The sequence below is a fragment of the Alexandromys fortis genome, unplaced genomic scaffold, assembly GCF_014885135.2.
Source record: "Alexandromys fortis isolate MF-2015 unplaced genomic scaffold, M_Fortis_MF-2015_v1.1 scaffold_91, whole genome shotgun sequence".
NCBI classification, from domain to species: Eukaryota; Metazoa; Chordata; class Mammalia; order Rodentia; family Cricetidae; genus Alexandromys; species Alexandromys fortis.
In genome coordinates this window covers 681,159-699,744 of record NW_026067968.1, presented here as the reverse complement: position 1 = coordinate 699,744, position 18,586 = coordinate 681,159, and the positions used below count along the sequence as shown (strand labels likewise).

Sequence of the window (18,586 nt, the reverse complement as noted above, 5' to 3'; positions counted from 1 at the left end):
GAACTGTTCAATCTAGGGCCAGGCATGGTGGTGCACATCTGTAGTCTCAGAATTGAAGCAGAGGTAAATCAAGGTTATTCCTTCATTACATAGCAAGTTAAAAGATCAGCCTGAGCTACAAAAGCCCATGCCCCCCCCAAAAAAAACTGGGCCATGGTGGCGCACGCCTTTAATCCCAGCACTCAGGAGGCAGAGGCAGGCGGATCTCTGGGAGTTCGAGGCCAGCCTGGTCTACAAGAGTTAGTTCCAGGACAGGCACCAAAGCTACAGAGAAACCCTGTCTCGAAAAACCAAAAAAAAAAAAAAGGAAAAAGAAAATTCAAAAAGGGGGTAAAATTTTGAGGGAAAAACTCCCTTATGTCCATATTAGTTTCCATGCTAAAATGATGGGGAGATAAATCATATGCAGGTGGTTTTTTTTTTTAAATTTACTTTGACTCAAAATGTAATCATCTAGCTACTTTGTTTCATATTCAAAAAGCACAGAACATCTGTTATGCATACACATGTGTACACACAAGCAAGCACACACCTCATCTAATTCAAAAGCATATACAACTTATATCTGGTTATGTACACTTTCACATGTGTACATAAGCACACACATATCATCTAATTCAAGTAAAACATGCATAGTAAGACAGGTAAAAATAGGGACTGGGGAGATGGCTCAGCAGGTAATATTTAACCCCAGCATTCCTATGGGAATGTGAGAGGTGAAGACCTGAGAACTGACCAGAAGAAGTACACTGGGCAGTGGCAAGAACATGACATTCTTCAGAATGAACACAGAAAGAAGGTTAAGTACTCTTTAAAAGTTGTGATTTCTATGCTATGGAGAAAACACATGCATTGAGAACGGTGTATGTGTAGGTAGGTACGACTCTCTCACACAATTAAATAAAAACATACACATTCTAAACACTGTGGTACTTGTTTTCAGAGTCCAAAATGTTCCAAGGAGAAACAATGTTATTGAATTTTAAATAGAAAACTCACATTTTCCCATTTAACACTAGAAATTAAACAGAGTAACAGGGCTGAGGACATGAGTTGAGAGAACACTTGAACAGTATGAAAGACACTGGAAAGAGGAAAGAAAAGCATGAGGAAGAGAGAAATCAAATACAGTGCTAAAAGCAACTTAAGATGTCTTTTTGCAATTGTTCAGTCTTCTTTTTTTTTTTTTAAGACAGGGTTTCCCTGTGTAGCTGTCTTGAAACTCAGAGATCTGCCTGCCTCTACCTCCCCCAAGTGCTGGGATTAAAGGTGTACAACTACCCAGCAACTGTTCAGTTTCTAACAAAACAAAGTATACCACTCAATTTAAACAAACTAGACCAAAACCCTAAGGATGAAGCTCTAGCTCACCTCACAGATATCGCCTGCACCTCTATGCCTGAAAACATCAGGCCACATCTACCACTTTTCCAGACATTATTCTACTTTGTTAGGCCTAGTAGCGAATGCCTCTGGTCCCAATACTTTGAGTGCAAGCAGGAAGATCAACAGTAGCTCTGTGTAAGTTCAAGATCAGCCTGTCTAGATAAAACTGTCCCCCAAACATAAAAGAACAAACTCTGCTTCATGCTCACCCTAATTAATGTAGGTGGCCCCCAGCATGATGCTCAGCCTTACCTTAGGCCACAGCAATGCAGCCATCTGAGCATGGTGTGGAACCTGACACACAGAGCCAAAATAAAAGACTTTTTTAAAAAAATCTTTCTATCTTTTTTTTTTTTTCCGAGACAGGGTTTCTCTGTGGCTTTGGAGCCTGTCCTGGAACTAGCTCTTTTAGACCAGACTAGCCTTGAACTCAGAGATTACCTGCTTAATCCGCTGCTGGGATTAAGGCAGCCTGTGGCACACTGCCTGGCCTTTCTCTTAATTTTTCTTAAGTATATATCACAGACAGAAAACTAACAAGAGTCATGAATATGAAAATATATACTTTAATCCCAGCATTGAGGAGATTAGAGGCAGGAGGATAGTGGCAAGTTCAAAGCATGGTCTACACTACACTACAAAGTTCCAGGTCAACAAAGGCTAGAGACATCTCAAAAAACAAAGGGTGTAGGGGCCAGTTTAGTCTTTAGACAGGGTTTCTCTGTGAAACAGTACTGGCTGTCCTGAACTCACTCTGTAGACTAGGCTGGCCCAGAACTCACAGAGATCCAACTGCCTCCGGCTCTCTAGTGCTAGAATTAAAGGCGGCCAACAACTTTAACTCTAGCCATCTATGAAGTTCAAAGTTCCGACAATGAAAGATAGAGCCTCTCCAACATTTTTTTAAGACAAGGTAGACAAGTCTAAACTCCATCACGTTTTAAAACAACAAACTGGGCATAGAATTCTAGGCTTAGAATTCTAACAGTCTGGAGGCTGAGGCAGGAGAATGGTCATGAGCTTGAAGTCTGGCTCTACTACAGAGAGAAGCTGTCTCAGGGGATGGGGACATAGTACCTAAGCCTAGGGTGGCAAAACAAAACAAAACAACAACCATAAGATTGTCCAAAATATGGCCCCAAATTCTTATACAGATATACGACTGACAGGAACATCATGTACTCCAGTGCTATTCCAGAATGTGGGCATGCCTGACATTTACTCCATTCACTTTTGTTTCTTTTGACTTTCCACATACTAAAATCTGACCCTTCTCATAGAAGGAACATACAAAGGTACTGCAATATGTATTTAATATTAATTCTGGGGGCTGGAGAGATGACTCAGCAGTTAAGAGCACTTGATGCTTACAGAGGACCACAAAAGTTCAGTTCCCAGTAGTGTACCCATACTGGATGGCTCACAACCACCTCAAACTCTCTAGTCCAGGGGATCTGATGTGCTCTCTGACCTACATGGTCACACTTATATGCAAGCACAAAGACAAAATAACTAAAAATAATAACTATTTTAAGCATTCATTCCCAGTCAGGTATAGTGGCTTGCCCTGTAATCTGAGCACTCACGGGCTGAGGCAGAACGATTTAAAAGAATTTGATGCCAGTCTAGGCTACAACCTGGAATTCCAGGTTATCACAAGGAATTTAGCATTAAACAGGTTTTACCCAAGGGGAATGAATAAAGTATGATGAAACCTAAGGCCAAACTATCAATTCCAGGTTGACTGTGCAGGAAAAGGACACAGTCATTCAGTCAAAAGCCAGGTCACTTTCCTATTCTTCCAAAGGATATTATTTTGTTATTTAATAAAAACGTATTTATTTGATTTTGATTTTGCCCCCCCCCCTTTTTTTGGTTTTTCAAGACAGGGTTTCTTTATAGTTTTGGAACTTGTCCTAGAACTAGCTCTTGTAGACCAGGCTGGCCTCAAACTCAGAGATCCGCCTGCCTCTGCCTCCTGAATGTGGGGATTAAAGGCGTGCGCCACCATCATCCAGCTCCTATGGGTGTTTCTAACTGTTCCTTTGCTACAGACTCTAAGGGAAGAGGGGGAGCACTCCTGCATCAACTTCCCCAAGATAGCCTGGACTAGTCACAAAACACTGGGAAAAATAAAAAGACATGATTTAAGCTTTTTCCTATTAATTTTTATTATGTTTTATTTACGTGGTGTGAGAGATCATGCCACAGGCTCATGTGTAGAGAGCAGAACTGTCTTAGTTAGGTTTCTTTTGGCTGTTATAAAATACCATGATCCCCACATCAGAGGTCTGATCTCCAAAATATACAAAAAACTCAAAAAAAATCAAACACCAAAAGATCACATAATCCAATTAAAAAAAATGGAGTACAGACCTAAACAGAGAATTCTCAACAGAGGAATCTAAAATGGCTGAAAGACACTTAAGGAAATGTTCAACATCCTTAGTCATCAGAGAAATGCAAATCAAAACAACTCTTGAGATTCCATCTTATACCTGTAAGAATGGCCAAGATCAAAAACACTGATGACAACTTATGCTGGAGAGGTTGTGGGAAAAAGGAAACACTTCTGCATTGCTGGTAGGAGTACAAGTTCGTACAACCCCTGTGGATGTCAGTGTGGCAATTTCTCTGAAAATTAGGAAACAACCTTCCTCAAGACCCAGTAATACCACTTTTGGGTATATATCCAAAGGATGTTCAATCGTGCCACAAGAACATGTGCTCAACTATGTTCATAGCAGCTTTGTTTGTCATATCCAGAACCTAATGGAAGAAACCTAAATGCCCTTCAATCGAAGAATGGATAAAAAAATGTGGTCCATTTACACGATGGAGTATTACACAGCAGAAAAAATAACAACATCTTGGATTTTACAGGAAAATTGATGGAGCAAGAAAACATTATTTTGGGGCTGGAGAGATGGCTCAGTGGTTAAGAGCATTGCCTGCTCTTCCAAAGGTTCTGAGTTCAATTCCCGGCAACCACATGGTGGCTCACAACCATCTGTAATGAGGTCTGGTGCCCTCTTCTGGCCTGTGGACATGCACATGGACAGAATATTGTATACATAATAAATAAATATTTTAAAAAAAAAAAAAAAAGAAAGAAAACATTATTTTGAGTGAGGTAACCCAGACACAGAAAGACAATTATCACATGTACTCACTCATAGGTGTTTTTTAAACATAAAGCAAAGAAAGCCAGCCTACAAACCACAATCCCAGAGAATTGACAACAATGAGAACACCAAGGGAGACTTATATAGATCTAATCTACATGGAAAATAGAAAAAGACAAGATCTCCTGAGTAAACTGGGAGCATGGGAACCTTGGCAGAGGGTTGAAGGGGGGAGGGTAGAGGCAGAGAGGGGAGCAGAGAAAAATGTAGAACTCAATAAATATCAATAAAAAAAAAAAATAGCCGGTAGTGGTGGCGCACGCCTTTAATCCCAGCAACTCTGTGTCTGCAAGTGCTAGTTCCAGGGCAAGCTCCAAAACTACTGAGAAACCCTGTCTCGAAAAAAAAAAAAAACCCACAAATAAATAAATAAATAAAGAAAGAAAGAAAGAAAGAAAGAAAGAAAGAAAGAAAGAAAGAAAGATCATGATCAAAGCAACTAGGAGGAAGGGTTTATTTCTGCTTACAGTTTAGAGTCCATCATGAAGAAGTCACGGCAGAAACACAGCAGAGGCCGTGAAGGAACACTGCTTCCTAATTGCTCTTCACACCTTGCTGAGTTTGCCTTTCTTATATAATTCAGAACCACCTGCACAGATGTGGTACCACCCACAGTGGGCTGGGCCCTGGGCCCTCCCCTCCCTTATCAATCATTAAGCCAAGAAAATGCCCTACAGAGGTGCCTACAGACAATCTGATTCATTTTCTCAGTTGAGGTTGTTTTCCCTGATCACTTCTGCTCACGTCAAACAGAAAAAAAATCTAAGCAGAACAGAAGCAGTTATCACCTTCATCACTGCCTTGAACATTATAACCCAATGTTGTACAATATTTTAAAAAGTTTAAAAAGCTGTTATGGACATTAAAGATACAGAATTAAAGGCAAAAAGAAATGAGAACTAGCTAAGCACCCTAATGGTCTTTTTTTTTTTTTTTTTTTAAAGGAAAATAATGGTTTTCCCCTGTCCCCTCACCCCAAGACAGGGTTTCTCTGTAGCTTTGGAGCCTGTCCAGGAACTAGTTCTGGTATACCAGGCTGGCCTTGAACTCACAGAGAGCCTGCTGGAATTAGAGGCGTGTGCCACTACAGCCTGGGGAAAAGAAAATTTTAAAATACTTGTCTAGAGACAAATGAAGGCTAAATTTAGGTGTACTACTAACATAAAATTGACTTACCAAATAATCAAGCCAGAAGACATTTTTGCCTCGAGTAAAAACGATGAAGGTGTTCATGGACTAGGAATCAAACATGTTCATTAACATGTTTAAAAGAAAACAGCATTTCAAAAACCATAATCACTTACTGAGCAGCAAACAATTCTCTTACAACATTAACCTCCAATCTTGAAGCTGACTTCCCAGTCTCAGTCAAATACTACCTATACACACACCCACACACCCGTGAAGATCTGAGTTCAATTCCTAGCTCCAAGTGTCTGTAACCCGAGCCTTGAGGGGAAGGGAGAAAGTTCAGGTGATCCCTGGAACTCATTGGTCAACCAGTATAGCTGAATCCGTGGTCTCCAGGTTCAGAAAGATCCATCTCAAAATGAAAATAGAAAGCAACAGAAGACATCTGATGACATCCCTGGCCTCCACAAGAACATGCACAGATGCTTGCACCTTCATCCACACATACATGTGTTCTCCAATTAGAAAATTATTTTTCCAAAGATTTATTATTAGAATACCTTTTCCTGTCCCTTTCTTCTTCCGTTAGCCTGCTCTTGTTTGTTAATACTGTCTTGTTATTAAATTGTGTGGTTTTTTTTAGATACTTCAAATGCAGTGCACTAAAGTTGCAGACTTAAAAAAAATCACTTTTTACCAAAAAACTATTCTACATATTATGTCCATGACAGTACATCATACATGTGTGAAAATGTCACAATGAAACTATTTTGTAAAAACAATAACAAAAAACCTTACAATATATGTTAGCAATAAACTGCTCTCTGCTGTTTGAGACAGAGCCTTATTATGTAGCTTAAGCTCGACTCAAACCTCTCTCCTCCACTTCCAGCGCTGAGATTATAGGTATGCATCACCTGTACACTTCAAGAAGTGCATGCACCATGGGATTCCTAAGGCTCAAGGAGCATTCCTCATCACTGCCTTACACATGACTGCAAATACCAAGAGCAAAATCAAGAGAAGCTTTCAACCCTGTTAAAAGGCCCTCAGTGATGGCCCACAACCATCCTGCACCAGGAGACCACACTAAGTCACAGCCACATTGTGTCCACCAGCTGGACCCAGCTCTACCTTTGATCAGGCAAGTCCTCCCATTCTCTTCTAGTAAATGCCCTCATGAACACACAGGGGAACTACTGTCTTCTCCAAGTCTCACTAAATAGTTCCAACAACTTCAGCAACATTCTGGGTGTGGCATGGATGCTAACACTGATGCTGGCACAAATGATTTGGCCATTAGCATAAGGCAAGAATAAAATGTATGACACATACTTTTCATTAATGCAATTCCTATTTTTTTTATTATTTATTTATTTATTTTGGTTTTCAAAGAGAGGGTTTCTCTGTGTAGCCCTGGCTATCTGTCACTCTGTAGACCAGGCCAGACTTGAACTCAGAGATTCTGTTCTGTCTAGGATTAAAGGCATATGCCATCACCTCCTGACTAACACAGTGGTTCTTGAACCAACGAACTATGTACTTTAAAGTACATCTGAAAAAGTCTGGAGGCATCTGTGTTGTTGCCACTTCGAGGAAATCACTGGGGTAAGGCTGCTGACATCTACTAAGCTGAGGTCAGAGGCACTACTAAAGAAAGACCCTAGAAGACACAGGAAGACCTCCCTGAAAGGAAATATGTGGCTTAATGTCAACAGCATTAGGTGAGAAACTTTCTTAATGGACTTCTAGAACTTTCAAGTGTTTTTTAAAAGCGTCTTTGTTTTCTCCATAATTTTTCAAAGTATCACTACTACAGCAGCATTTTTCAAATTATGTTTGTAATTATAATTCAAAATTTAGACAAAACATGCACCTGTGAGTGCAATGATTCAATCCACTCTGACCCCAACCTTTCTCCTGAGCTGTCTACACTTCAATCCCAATTTACATGCCCAAATTTAACAAGCACACCAAAACCACACTGGATGTCGAACACAAAATATCTAGGAAATCACAACTCAGTACATCAAAGGCACCAAATTAATGTCAAGTGACACCAGAAGACAAGAAGCAAGGCAAGCCTTCCATGGAGAAATGAGGTTAGCAGTGTCAGAGGCTCTCAGAAAGCAAAGTAATGAGAAGGAAGGCCTGGCCTTCCCAACTAGGCAGCCTTCCGTTGCCCTGTATTAGTAAGAGTACCAGTACTCTCTGGGTTAAAATAGGACAGCTTGTGAGAAATTGGCTGTAGAGTTCAAATCCCATGAAACAAACCTTCATTTTATACATTTGAAATAAATCGCAAAGATTAAAGCGCTTAGAGCCTGGAACTGGAAGTTTCTGTAACTCTGAAGTGCCCCTGCTCATCTTCTCAAGCGTGCTGAGACGGAAATGCAGACTCTCCTTCCTATCTGCACCCCCACACATAAATTACTTAACGTTATTTCTAATCTGAAGTCTTTCCCTTTAGGATGTGCGTCCATCTTTTTTACTACTGACATATCAGGAGCAGTCAACAGGAATTAAGACAAGGTTACCACGTGACAACACTCCAACCATTCACATTTATTTGAATCCCAATGAAAAAAACACCAAAGTTTATAGACTCGTGCTTTACTTTACCCTCGCTCCGTGAAGAATGACTCAACGGGAACTTCGCGGGTTTTACATCGATATAGTAGCTAGTAAGCCTAACAAATGTTATCCTTACAGAAATAAAATACATCCAAAGGATCTCTGAACAAAACATCAGGGTCTCTCAACAAAAACGAAGAGGCCAAAGGATCCACTTTTAAAGTATTAAGTACAATCCGAGGGATCCCATATTGATGCTGTGTCAAAATTAGCTGCCTCTCCTGTTATGAAAGAAAAGTAGTCGCACAACCTAAGCCTTCACACGGAAGCAGAATACACGCTCTTATCTACTTCTAGATTCCAACAATGGGATGGCCAATCTCTTAGGAGAAAAAAGGGAGAGGAAGAAAATTAGGAGAAAAAGAATCAAGGTAAAGTCTGTGAAGTAGACCTAGTGGGATTAGAAGGCCTGGGTGAATTCGCTCAGAGCCTACACTCGGAATCACAACGTGAGTGACCCGCGGGCCGGAGGGATCAGGAAGTGCGCCCAAGCTGGGTCGCCCAGTCAAAACAAAGCCGGGAAGGCGCCGCCCGCAGCCCGGCGTTCGGGAGCGATCCCCGGCCCACCAGCGCGGCCGGCACCCCGATCCCCGCTCCTCACCCGCTCCGTGGGGGGAAGCGGAAGTGCGGGACTCGGAGGCAGGACGGCGCCATGGTGAAAAAGAGACAGGAAGGGACTGGGGTGACTCGGACCGCCAGTCCGCACCAGGCGCCGTTCTGTTCCTGGGTCTTAGCGAGGGACCCTCGTCCAAGAAGCCGAAAGCGGCGGCCCAGGCCGCCCGTGCGCCTCCCCTCCCCCTTCGCCGCCCCCGGGGCCCCGCCGGCGTGCGCCTCACTCAGCACGCCAATCACTTACAACGGCATCGTCTCCGGCGCCGGCACCGCCCAGTCACTTCCCCCCCGCGACCGCCGCCGCCGTCCTGGGCATGATCCACCGAGGCGGGAGGGACGGTGGCCTGCCTCAGCCCCAGGGCCAACCCAGTCCCGCACCCGCGCCCCGCCGCTTTAAGCGCTTCTCCTCCTTCCCCTTCGTCCTAACATGGCGCCCGAGCGCTACCACAGCAACGTTCTAGAACCGCTGACGCCGCCACGCACACGGAGCGCGCGCCTGCGTACTCGCCTTGCGAAGAAGCATGGCCTCACGGGAAATGTAGTTCTTAAGGTGGCCTAGACCTGTCTTCGGTGATCTCACGCTGTTGTGGTGGTGCGTGGTATTGGTGCGGGAGGCTCCGAGCGACAGGCAATAGTTCCTTAGCGCGGTGACGTTGTCGTGGAAAATAAGGGCTGGGGATTCTAGACCGCGGGATTAGTTAGATAAAGTTGACAGTAACCATTAGACTTTTGGTGGGTCTAGTTTTGGGGTTTTTTTTTTTATTTGTTTGTTTGTTTACTCGCTATCTTATTTTTTAACGTTTTTGTTTTGTTTTTTTGTTTTTGTTTGTTTTTCGAGACAGGGTTTCTCTATGGCTTTGGAGCTATTTCTTGTAGACTAGGCTGGCCTCGAGCTCACAGAGATCCCCCTGCCTCTGCCTCCTGAGTGCTGGGATTAAAGGCCTGCGCCACCACCACCCGGCTTTTGTTTTTTTAATAAGACAAGGTCCCTCATAAACTGACTGGCCCTATGATCCTTCGGCTTCCACCTCCTGTGTGCTGGGATTACAAGTGTGCGTGCTGTAACACGCTTTTATGTGATAGATTAGCGTATACTTCTAGGTGCAGATATGTCCCTTGTCTCCCCTTTAAGAAGAATTAGCGAAGGTGGTACACACCTTTAATCCCAGTGTTTAGAAGGCAGAGGCTGGCAGATCTCTGTGAGTTCAAGGTCAGCCTGGTCTACGAAGTGAGCTCCGGGACAACCTGGGCTGTTACACAGAGAAACCCCTCTCAAAAAAAAGTTAATCCAGTTGCGTGGGTAGGTCAAGGTCCTGATTATAGGACTACCCCCGGGAAGGAGGACCTGTCCCTTGTAAAGTGGGTTCATCTTAAAATAACCGTATTTTTCCCTCTTAAAATCTCTACCACCACCCCCCCCCACCCCCGCACGCTCCTTATGAGCACACTCCAACATGGGATTGGGTAGTGTATTCTCACCAACTATTCCTTTTTCTTCTGTCTTTCTTTCCAGACAAAGCTTAAAAACTTAAGGATGAAGCTTTTGAGGTCCCTGGTACGTAGGGTTTCCTTATTCCTTCGCCAGAACTTCTTCCCCACCACGCGTCTGTCTGCTTCCAGCCGGCTGACCTCCCTGCAGGCTTATCTCAAATGGCAGGGCTTTCCCCCTTCTCCTGGCAGCTGTGAGATTTACAGCTTGCCTGCCTTGGAGATTTTCTTTTTAAACTCTATCCTTGAGCTTCCATTTGAGCTTTTTCTTAAAGTCTTTTATCAATGAGACTAAGAACCCCAAGAAGGTCCCCACATATCCTGATATCCTATGGCAACTCCCCATAGTTTTCCACTTATTTCTTTCTTGCCTATTTTATTAATAATTGGCCGAGAAAATTAACCCTATCCTGCACCTTTAGATGCCATCACTAGGGATGGAACTCAGGTTTTGGGGTTGGTTGGTTTGGTTTGGTTTTTTGAGACAGGGTTTCTTTGTGTAGCCCTGGCTGTCCTGGAACTCACTTTGTAGACCAGACTGGCCTCAACTTCATAGAGATCCTACTGCCTCTGCCTCCTGAGTCCTGGGATTAAAGGTGTGCCCCACCAGGGTTTTGTGTGTGTTAATCAAGCACTCTACCACGTGAGCAAGATCTGAAGCTAGTGCCTTTAATCCCAGCACTTGGGAGGCAGAGGCAGGCAGATTGCTGTGAGTTTGAGGCCAGCCTGGTCTACAAAGTGAGTTCCAGGACAACCAGGGTTGTTATACAGAGACACCCTGCCTCAAAAGAAAAAAACAGGAACATATTAAAACGTTAATCCCTGGGTTACATATGTATGTCTTATCTGTTAAATTTTAAATATTATTTCAATGAAGCATTAGTTATTCATTGTAATATAGCTTTTTAATGATTCTACTTTAGGATTCCCCATAACCCCTCACCCCCCAAGCCCCTGGAAAAGTGCTTTTTCAAATTACAAGTTTAACTTGAGCTCTTCTTTTGAAGCCCCATGGCCCAGCACTGATGAATAGTTACTGCATGTCAGGGTTGTTCTTGAAGAGATATTCTGCCTGCAACAGAGAGGAAACAATTGTTTTTTTCATGTTTCAAGTCTTGGGGGGGGGCTGCATGCCCACCGAGATACAGGTATGCATGTGGCAATCAGAAGACAACCTCGGGTATCAGTTCTAACCTTCCACAAATAGACAGGCCCTCTATGTTCATCAAACTAGCTGGGCTGTGGGCTTCTAGGGACTCTCCTGTCTCTGCCTCTCATCTCACCATAGGAGTACTGGGATTGCAAACACAGGCCATATAGCACCCAGCTTTATATAGTTTCTGGGCGTCTGAACTTAAGTCCTCACACTTTGAGTAGCAAGTGCTCTACACAATAAGTCATCTTCCCAGGCAGAAGTTAACAAATTACAAGGCATTTATTGCCACATGTTTGTGCTATCAGTGTTTATGAATTTAAGGGTATATAAATTCCTTCCCAATAAAAGATTAAAGAACTTATATAACAATAGATAAAAGAACATGGATGGGACAATGGCACAGGAACCCTCACTCCTAGCAGAAAAGCTATTGACAGGTGATACTGCTAAAGGAGGGGGAGTCAGTTTTCTTTAGGGACATAGTCCATGGTGGGTTGCCCATGTCCCTAGGGAAACACTAATCAGACTCAGTAGTTTATTTTAAAAAAAGAAACAAACACAAAAGGCCATGAAGTTGGAAGGGGGTGTGGGAGGATGTAGGATCTAGGAGGAACTTGAGGCTAAGAGGAGAAAACAGGATCAGAATGTTATGTGTATATGAAGTTCTCAATATATTTAAACTATATATTTATTTTTACAAAGGAATGCTCAGAGGAGGAGAAAGAAGAAATCTTACTGTAAACCATGAATATATTAGAAGCGATTTCCTGAGCAATGAGATGTGGATTCTCTCAAACTCACATAGATTTCTATTAAATTTCAGTCATGCTTCAATTTGATATTTTGAAAATTAAATCTTGGGGCTAGAGAGATGGCTCAGCAGTTAAGAGCACTTGCTGCTCTTGCAGAGGACCTGGGTTTGATTCCCAGCACCCATAACCTCCTATAACTCCAGTTCCATGGAGTCTAATGCCCTCTTCGGGCCGCTGTAGGAACTACACACACGTAGTGTACATAGATACATGCAGGCAAAACAACCATATACATAAAATAAATAAACCTTTAAAATTTTGCTTTAAAGAAATCTTACCAGAAAATCCACGGGGTCCTCAGGTCTCACCTTGCAACACTCATTGAGCCCCTGCATGAGCGTGGGCATCACGTAGGTCATCAGGTAGTTTCTCAGGGGGATGGACTGCGCCTCCAGCAGCTCCCTCTCTTCCCTCTTCACTTCCTCTAGCCGTTTATTCTGAGGACATAGAGCACATGGGCATGGGGAGATGCAGAGTCAGAAGAGCAACGAGAGCATGAGAGCATTTGACACTGCTGTCCCCACAGGACAGTAAGACTAGACCCTGATGAACAATGTCACTCTGGCCTTTCCATCAGCAGAAAAGGATGCAATGGTGTACTGAGAAAGCCAACCATGTGCTAACCAACTTTCTTTCTTTATTGCTCTGTGTTTTTTATTCCTGTGCCCTTTAAAAACTTAGAAGAAGCCTTTTGTTGTTGTTCATGTACAAAGCATTGGGTTTTACTGGGGCATTTTGAAACATAATTTGTTTTTGTTTATCCTCTTTCCAAACCCTTCTCCTTCACCTCCTCACTGCTCATGTGCATTTGTGTATGTGCGTTCATATGTGTGTGTGTGTGTGTGTGTGTGTGTGTTGACCAGAGGACAATCTCAGGTGTCATCATCAGGAATGCTGTCTACTGACTTTGAAACAAGGACATTGACCTGGGGCTCATCAGTTAGGGTAGACTGGCTGACTACCAAGGCCCAGAGATCCTCTTTCCTCTGCCTCCCCAGTGCTGGTATTACACAAGCATGCCATTATGTCTGGTGTTTGATACCGGTTCTGTGTAGCAGCAGTAAAGAGACAAAGAGACGGCTTTCATACTGCCATCCTCAGGAGCAGGAGGCATTCCCTTAATAAAAGATTTATTTTTTTATTTTTAGTTATGTGTATGTGTGTGTATGCCATATGAATGCAGGTATCTAAAGAGACCAGAAGAGGACATTGGATCTCCTAGACCTGGAGTTATGGGTGGTGACCAGCTGCCTGTCCTGGATCCTAGGACCCAAACCAAGGTGGCCAGAAGAGCAGCAAGTGATGTTAACTGCTCAGAAACCTCTCCAGCCCCAGTCCCTAATCTTTAAGGGACCTTGAATAAGGCTAAACCAGGAATCGTGGCTTTGGCACAGAAAAGAATGTCAGGCTCAGCCAGTTCTTGTGGGAGGTTTTTGTTAATCAAAGATATCAAGAATCAAGCAAAGGAGTCACAGAGAACCAGAGATTTCAGAAAGAAGGGCATGGCCAAGTGTGGGTGTGTGCTTCCCAAGGGAACGTGGAGGAGTAAGGCATACCCAGGCAGCATCCTACAGATTCTTCAAAGAGGAGTCACAGGAGTGTTAGTAGCAATTGTCAGAGCCCATCACCAACATTTTAGTAGCTCTTGAGTTATATCTCAAAAGGTTGCTAAGAAACTTCTTTTTGTCTCTTCTTTTTTTGATGGGTGAATTTATAGGGTGGCTCCAGAGGCCGTGTGGATTGCACGAGGAACACACATCCTTTCCTTGGTCCTAGAAAAGTTTAGGTTCATAGCAGGGAAAGGAGACAGGCCTGAAGCAGTTGTTAACTGTGCGGGGCTTTTGTTTATTTGCTGGTGAAAGCCCGACTTCGTAGTGAGCAGCTCCTCTCCTGTCCCATTTCTCCAAGGCTTTCCCTTGGAGTCCTTCTACTCTGCCTCGTGACAATACAGTGCAGGACCCTGTGCTTCCCACACAAGCACGCCACTGGCCGAGTAATCCCTGTCCTCCTGTCCCCTGCCCTGTCTCCCATCTTCTTATCCTTGCCTTTTTCTGCTCTTTATTTGTAGTGTTTTTGAAGCAGGGTCTCATGGAGCCGGGGCTGGGCTAAGATTTGCTCAGTGGGTGCCCCCCTGCATCTGCCTCACAGACATTGGACTTGTACTCCACCATGCCTGGAGTTCTCATTGTGCTCCTGAGTTCTGTTTGCAAGTATTTTGTTGAGAGTTTTTGCATCTGTGTTCATCAAGGAAACTGCTGTTTTTTTCTCCTTTGTGTCTTTATCTGGTTTTAGTATCATGGTAATAATGGCTTCACAGAATGTATTTGGTAGAGTTCCTTCCCATACTAGTTTGTTGAGAAGTATTAGAATCTTTCTGATAAGTTTAGTAGGGGCTGACAAGATGGCTCAGTAAGTAAGGGTGCTTGTTACAAAAGCAAGAAGACAGTTCAGATCTCCCAGATTCCACATAAAACATCAGGCATGGGAGCTGGAGAGATGGCTCAGTGGTTAAGAGCACTGGCTACGTTCCCAGAGGGCCCAGTTATGATTCCCGGCACCCATATGGCAGCTTACAACTGCCTGTAACCCCATGTCAGGGAATCCAATGTCCTCTGTGAACACATAGACATCCATGCAGAAAAAATAACAATCAATACACATAGTCATATGTACTGTAACCCTAGAGCTAGGAGTAATGGGGTACAGAGAAAAGAGAGGCACTGGGTTAGCTGGCTACCAGCCTAACTTTAGGTTCAGTGAGAGACCTTGTCTCTAAGGAATAAAATGAAGTGATATGCAGGACACCTTACAAACACCTCTAGTCTCTGCATGCTCACGCATGTACATAAAACACATACATATACAATCACAAAAATAGACACACACATGCAGACACACATATTCACAGAGAAGGACACACACACACACACACACACACTTTGTGCACAGTGGCTCGGTATGATTCAGGAGTGAATCCATCTGCTCCTGAGCTCTTTTTGTGGGAGAGTTTTAGTTATTGCTTCAATACCACCATTTGTGGTTGGAATGTTTAAATTATTTATAGCTTCTTGATTTAATTTTAGTAGGTCAATTTTGGTAGGTCATATGAGTTTAGAAATTTATCCACTTATTCTAGAGTTTCCAGATTTTTGGAATATAAGTTTTCAAAATATTCCTTCATGTGCATCCAGACTCCCCCGAAGTCTGTGGCTACAGCTCCTTTTTTATCTCTATGTTACTCATTTGGGTCGCTGTTCCTCTTTTTGTTAAAGGTTGTGGATCTTAATCTTTCCCAAGGACACTTTGTATTCCTGTTAGTCGTTCTTTCACTAGGTCATTATTCTACCCATCTCTGTTTCTCGCCATCTGTAGATGTAGGCATTGGTTTGGCTCTTTGTTTCTACAGTGCTCTGAGGCCCATCATTAGGATTTTTTTGGACATAGGGTCTCACTGTGTAACCCCAACTCTCCTGGACCCCACTATGTTGACCACGATGACCTTGAATTTATGGAAATTTGTCCTTCTGAATGCTGGGATTAAAGGCATGTGCTTTTGTGCCTGGGTGTACAGTGTTTTAGTGTTTTCTTTTTCTTATTTGAGTACTTTTAGCTCTAACCTGTCCTCCTAGGACTGCCTGGCTGGTGTCCCAGAGGTTCAAGTAGGCTGTGCTCTCGTCTTCGTTTGGCCTGAGGCATTCCTCAATTTCCTCCTTGAGTTCTTCAATGACTATTCATTCAAAATTGTGCTGTGCCCTCTCCACATATGTATGCAGTTTCTGAAGTTTCTCTTGCTTGTGTTTTCTAATTAGAACTCCACTGCGGTCTGACACAAGGAATTCTTTGAAAATTTTGCATTTGTTAAGGCAGGTGATGTTAGAGAAAGTTCCACGTGCTGCTGAGGACAATGTGTGCTCCCTATCAGCCAGATGGAAGAGTCTGTAGATACATGTTAGATCTGGCTGAGCGGTGTTAGAGCTTAGCAACGATGCTTTCTTGGTGAGTTTTTGTTTGGAAGACTTCTCTAAATATGAGACTGGGATATTGAAGTCTCTCACTACTGAAGGGTCCAAGAATAAGAATATAAACATGTAGATTCCAGAAATAGGAATGTAGAAATAAAGAAGTATAAAGTTGTAAGCCTAGGAGAATGAGAACAGACTGTTAGCAGCTTTCTTAGTAGCTTAACGATTAACTATTAGCAGTGGGTTACTCTCTTTACAACCCAGAGCTCTATTTACAAGTCCAAAGCATCTCCCTGTAAACTGAGAGCTAGACTAAGGATATGAACTGAGTCAACTTTTAGGAAACAGATAAATGACCTCTGGGTTATGCATTATCCCTGCTATGTAAAACTGGCAGCATCAAAGGGGAGAGCACAGGGCTTCAGTAAACACCGCCTGGAAGTACCAAGAAAGACAATAGATTAAGTACAAACACTAGTTTATCTGAGAAACTCTGTTAAATGGAGATTGTAAAGTAAGGCAATCTGTACCTTGAGATTGTAAAAATTCCTTTGTTTAGACCTAATGCTTGGTGCCTCTGCTATAAAAAGGTGGGTTCAGAAACCGGCCTCTGCCATAGCCTTACAAAATCCATCTCTGACTGTGGTCTCCGCTAGCTGATAAGCTTTTCGTGCCCCATGGAGATTTTTTATTTTATTTTTTTATTTTTTCCTGGATTCTGGTTTATTAGACTTTGGTGGTCTGTCCCCATCTTTGCGTGACCCCCCTGGACCCAACATGTGTGCGCACCGGCCATGATGCATTTGGGATGTGAGAGTCACCTTCTCCTCCCATGTGGTCTCAGGATCAAACTCAGATCATCAGGCCTGGCAGCAGTACCTTTGGCTCACTGAGCCCTCCCACCAGCCCCACTCTGTTTTGGGTGGGTTTTGTTGTTGTTGTTGTTTTGTTTTGTTTTTGATTTTCGACACAGGGTTTCTCTGTAGCTTTTTGGTTCCTGTCCTAGAACTAGCTCTTGTAGACCAGGCTGGCCTCAAACTCACAGAGATCCGCCTGCCTCTGCCTCCCAAGTGCTGGGATTAAAGGTGTGCGCCACCACCGCCCGGCTTGGGTGTTTTTGCTTGCTAAGTGAGTTTCTTGGAGACAACAGATAGTTGGATCTTGCTTTTCACCCTAGCCACTTAGCCTGCATCCTTTTTGGGTGAGCTGAGGCCGTTTGAATTTAAGAATCTTTATTGAGAGGATTTTGGTGGTTTCCATCCCCATGATAGTTGATTGGTTGGCTATCACTGGCATTTCTCTTCCTCCTCCTATGTCGCCCTGTGCTATGTAAATTCTTCCATCACCATAGAAACTCTATAAAGTAGGTTCTGCCTTGGCCTTCAATTTACAGATAGGGAATATGTGAAACAAAGAGGAACCCAAGGGGGACACATACCTGTAGAGAATAGAGCAGGATTTGAACTCTTAGCAGCAAAACTCGAGAGACCAATAGAAGCTATTTCCAGTTTTTGTTACACAGCTTTTGTGGAAGGAGCCCGGAAGAGCCAAGAAGAAAAACAGGAAACAGCCCCAGGGGCTCGTCTGTGTCCTTGAGTGTGTGTGCAACTTCTCTCTGGGTGTAACTTCATTGCCTCTCTTGCAACTCTTGTTCCTTCCCCTCCCATGTCAGCTTTTTTCCCCAGCTTCACTAATATATTAAAGCACCCAGTCAGAGTGTAAATCACCCCATGTGGGAGACAAAGAAGCCAAGAATATATAAAAGGCTCTGTTCCCTTGATATCAGTCACTCTGCCTTTGAAAAAAAAATCCCCAGAGATGGTGCTGGTTAGTACACAGTCTACCATGTCCTGTAAAGCAGCCTCAGGGTCCCATTTCTCTGTTCAGGAAGACTGCAGCTCTTTATTGGAGTTCTTAAAACATAAGAGCAAGGTGCAGTACCAACATCCACAGAGAAAATGCACAATGTGAGGAAAAGAAAATCCTTTTTTTTCTTTTTCCCCGAGACAAGATTTCTCTGTAGCTTTGGAGTCTGTCCTGGAACTAGCTCTTGTAGACCAGGCTGGCCTCAAACTCACAGAGATCCGCCTGCCCCTGCCTCCCAACTGCTGGGATTTCAAAATTAATAATTCTCTGGGTTGTTATTTGGGAGCTGTCAGTATGGAGAAAATGTGCTACCAGTGTGGAAATAGACTGGAGACAACAAGGATTGGCTATGGA

General features: G+C 43.3%; 2 protein-coding genes across 5 annotated transcripts in view; both read right to left on the bottom strand.

Moving 5' to 3' along the window:
• Papola (poly(A) polymerase alpha) overlaps window positions 1–9,411 on the bottom strand; it is a 52,713-nt gene extending 43,302 nt beyond the window's left edge. Inside the window, exons 1-2 of one of the 2 annotated variants that reach the window (XM_050154616.1) lie at window positions 9,193–9,411; window positions 5,748–5,807 (exon numbers count right to left, since the gene is read on the bottom strand). In XM_050154616.1, coding sequence (XP_050010573.1) covers window positions 5,748–5,770 — 23 coding nt within the window. In that variant the 5' untranslated portion in view covers window positions 5,771–5,807; window positions 9,193–9,411. The remainder of the gene's footprint in view (window positions 1–5,747; window positions 5,808–9,192) is intronic. The other variant, XM_050154617.1, reaches the window with a different exon arrangement.
• Window positions 9,412–11,384: 1,973 nt separating this feature from the next.
• The window catches only part of Ak7 (adenylate kinase 7), a 72,708-nt gene continuing 65,506 nt past the window's right edge, over window positions 11,385–18,586 (bottom strand). For 2 of the 3 annotated variants that reach the window (XM_050154827.1, XM_050154830.1), the window contains 2 exons: window positions 12,683–12,841; window positions 11,385–11,508 (listed from right to left, as the gene is read on the bottom strand). In XM_050154827.1, coding sequence (XP_050010784.1) covers window positions 11,470–11,508; window positions 12,683–12,841 — 198 coding nt within the window. In that variant the 3' untranslated portion in view covers window positions 11,385–11,469. The remainder of the gene's footprint in view (window positions 11,509–12,682; window positions 12,842–18,586) is intronic. The other variant, XM_050154829.1, reaches the window with a different exon arrangement.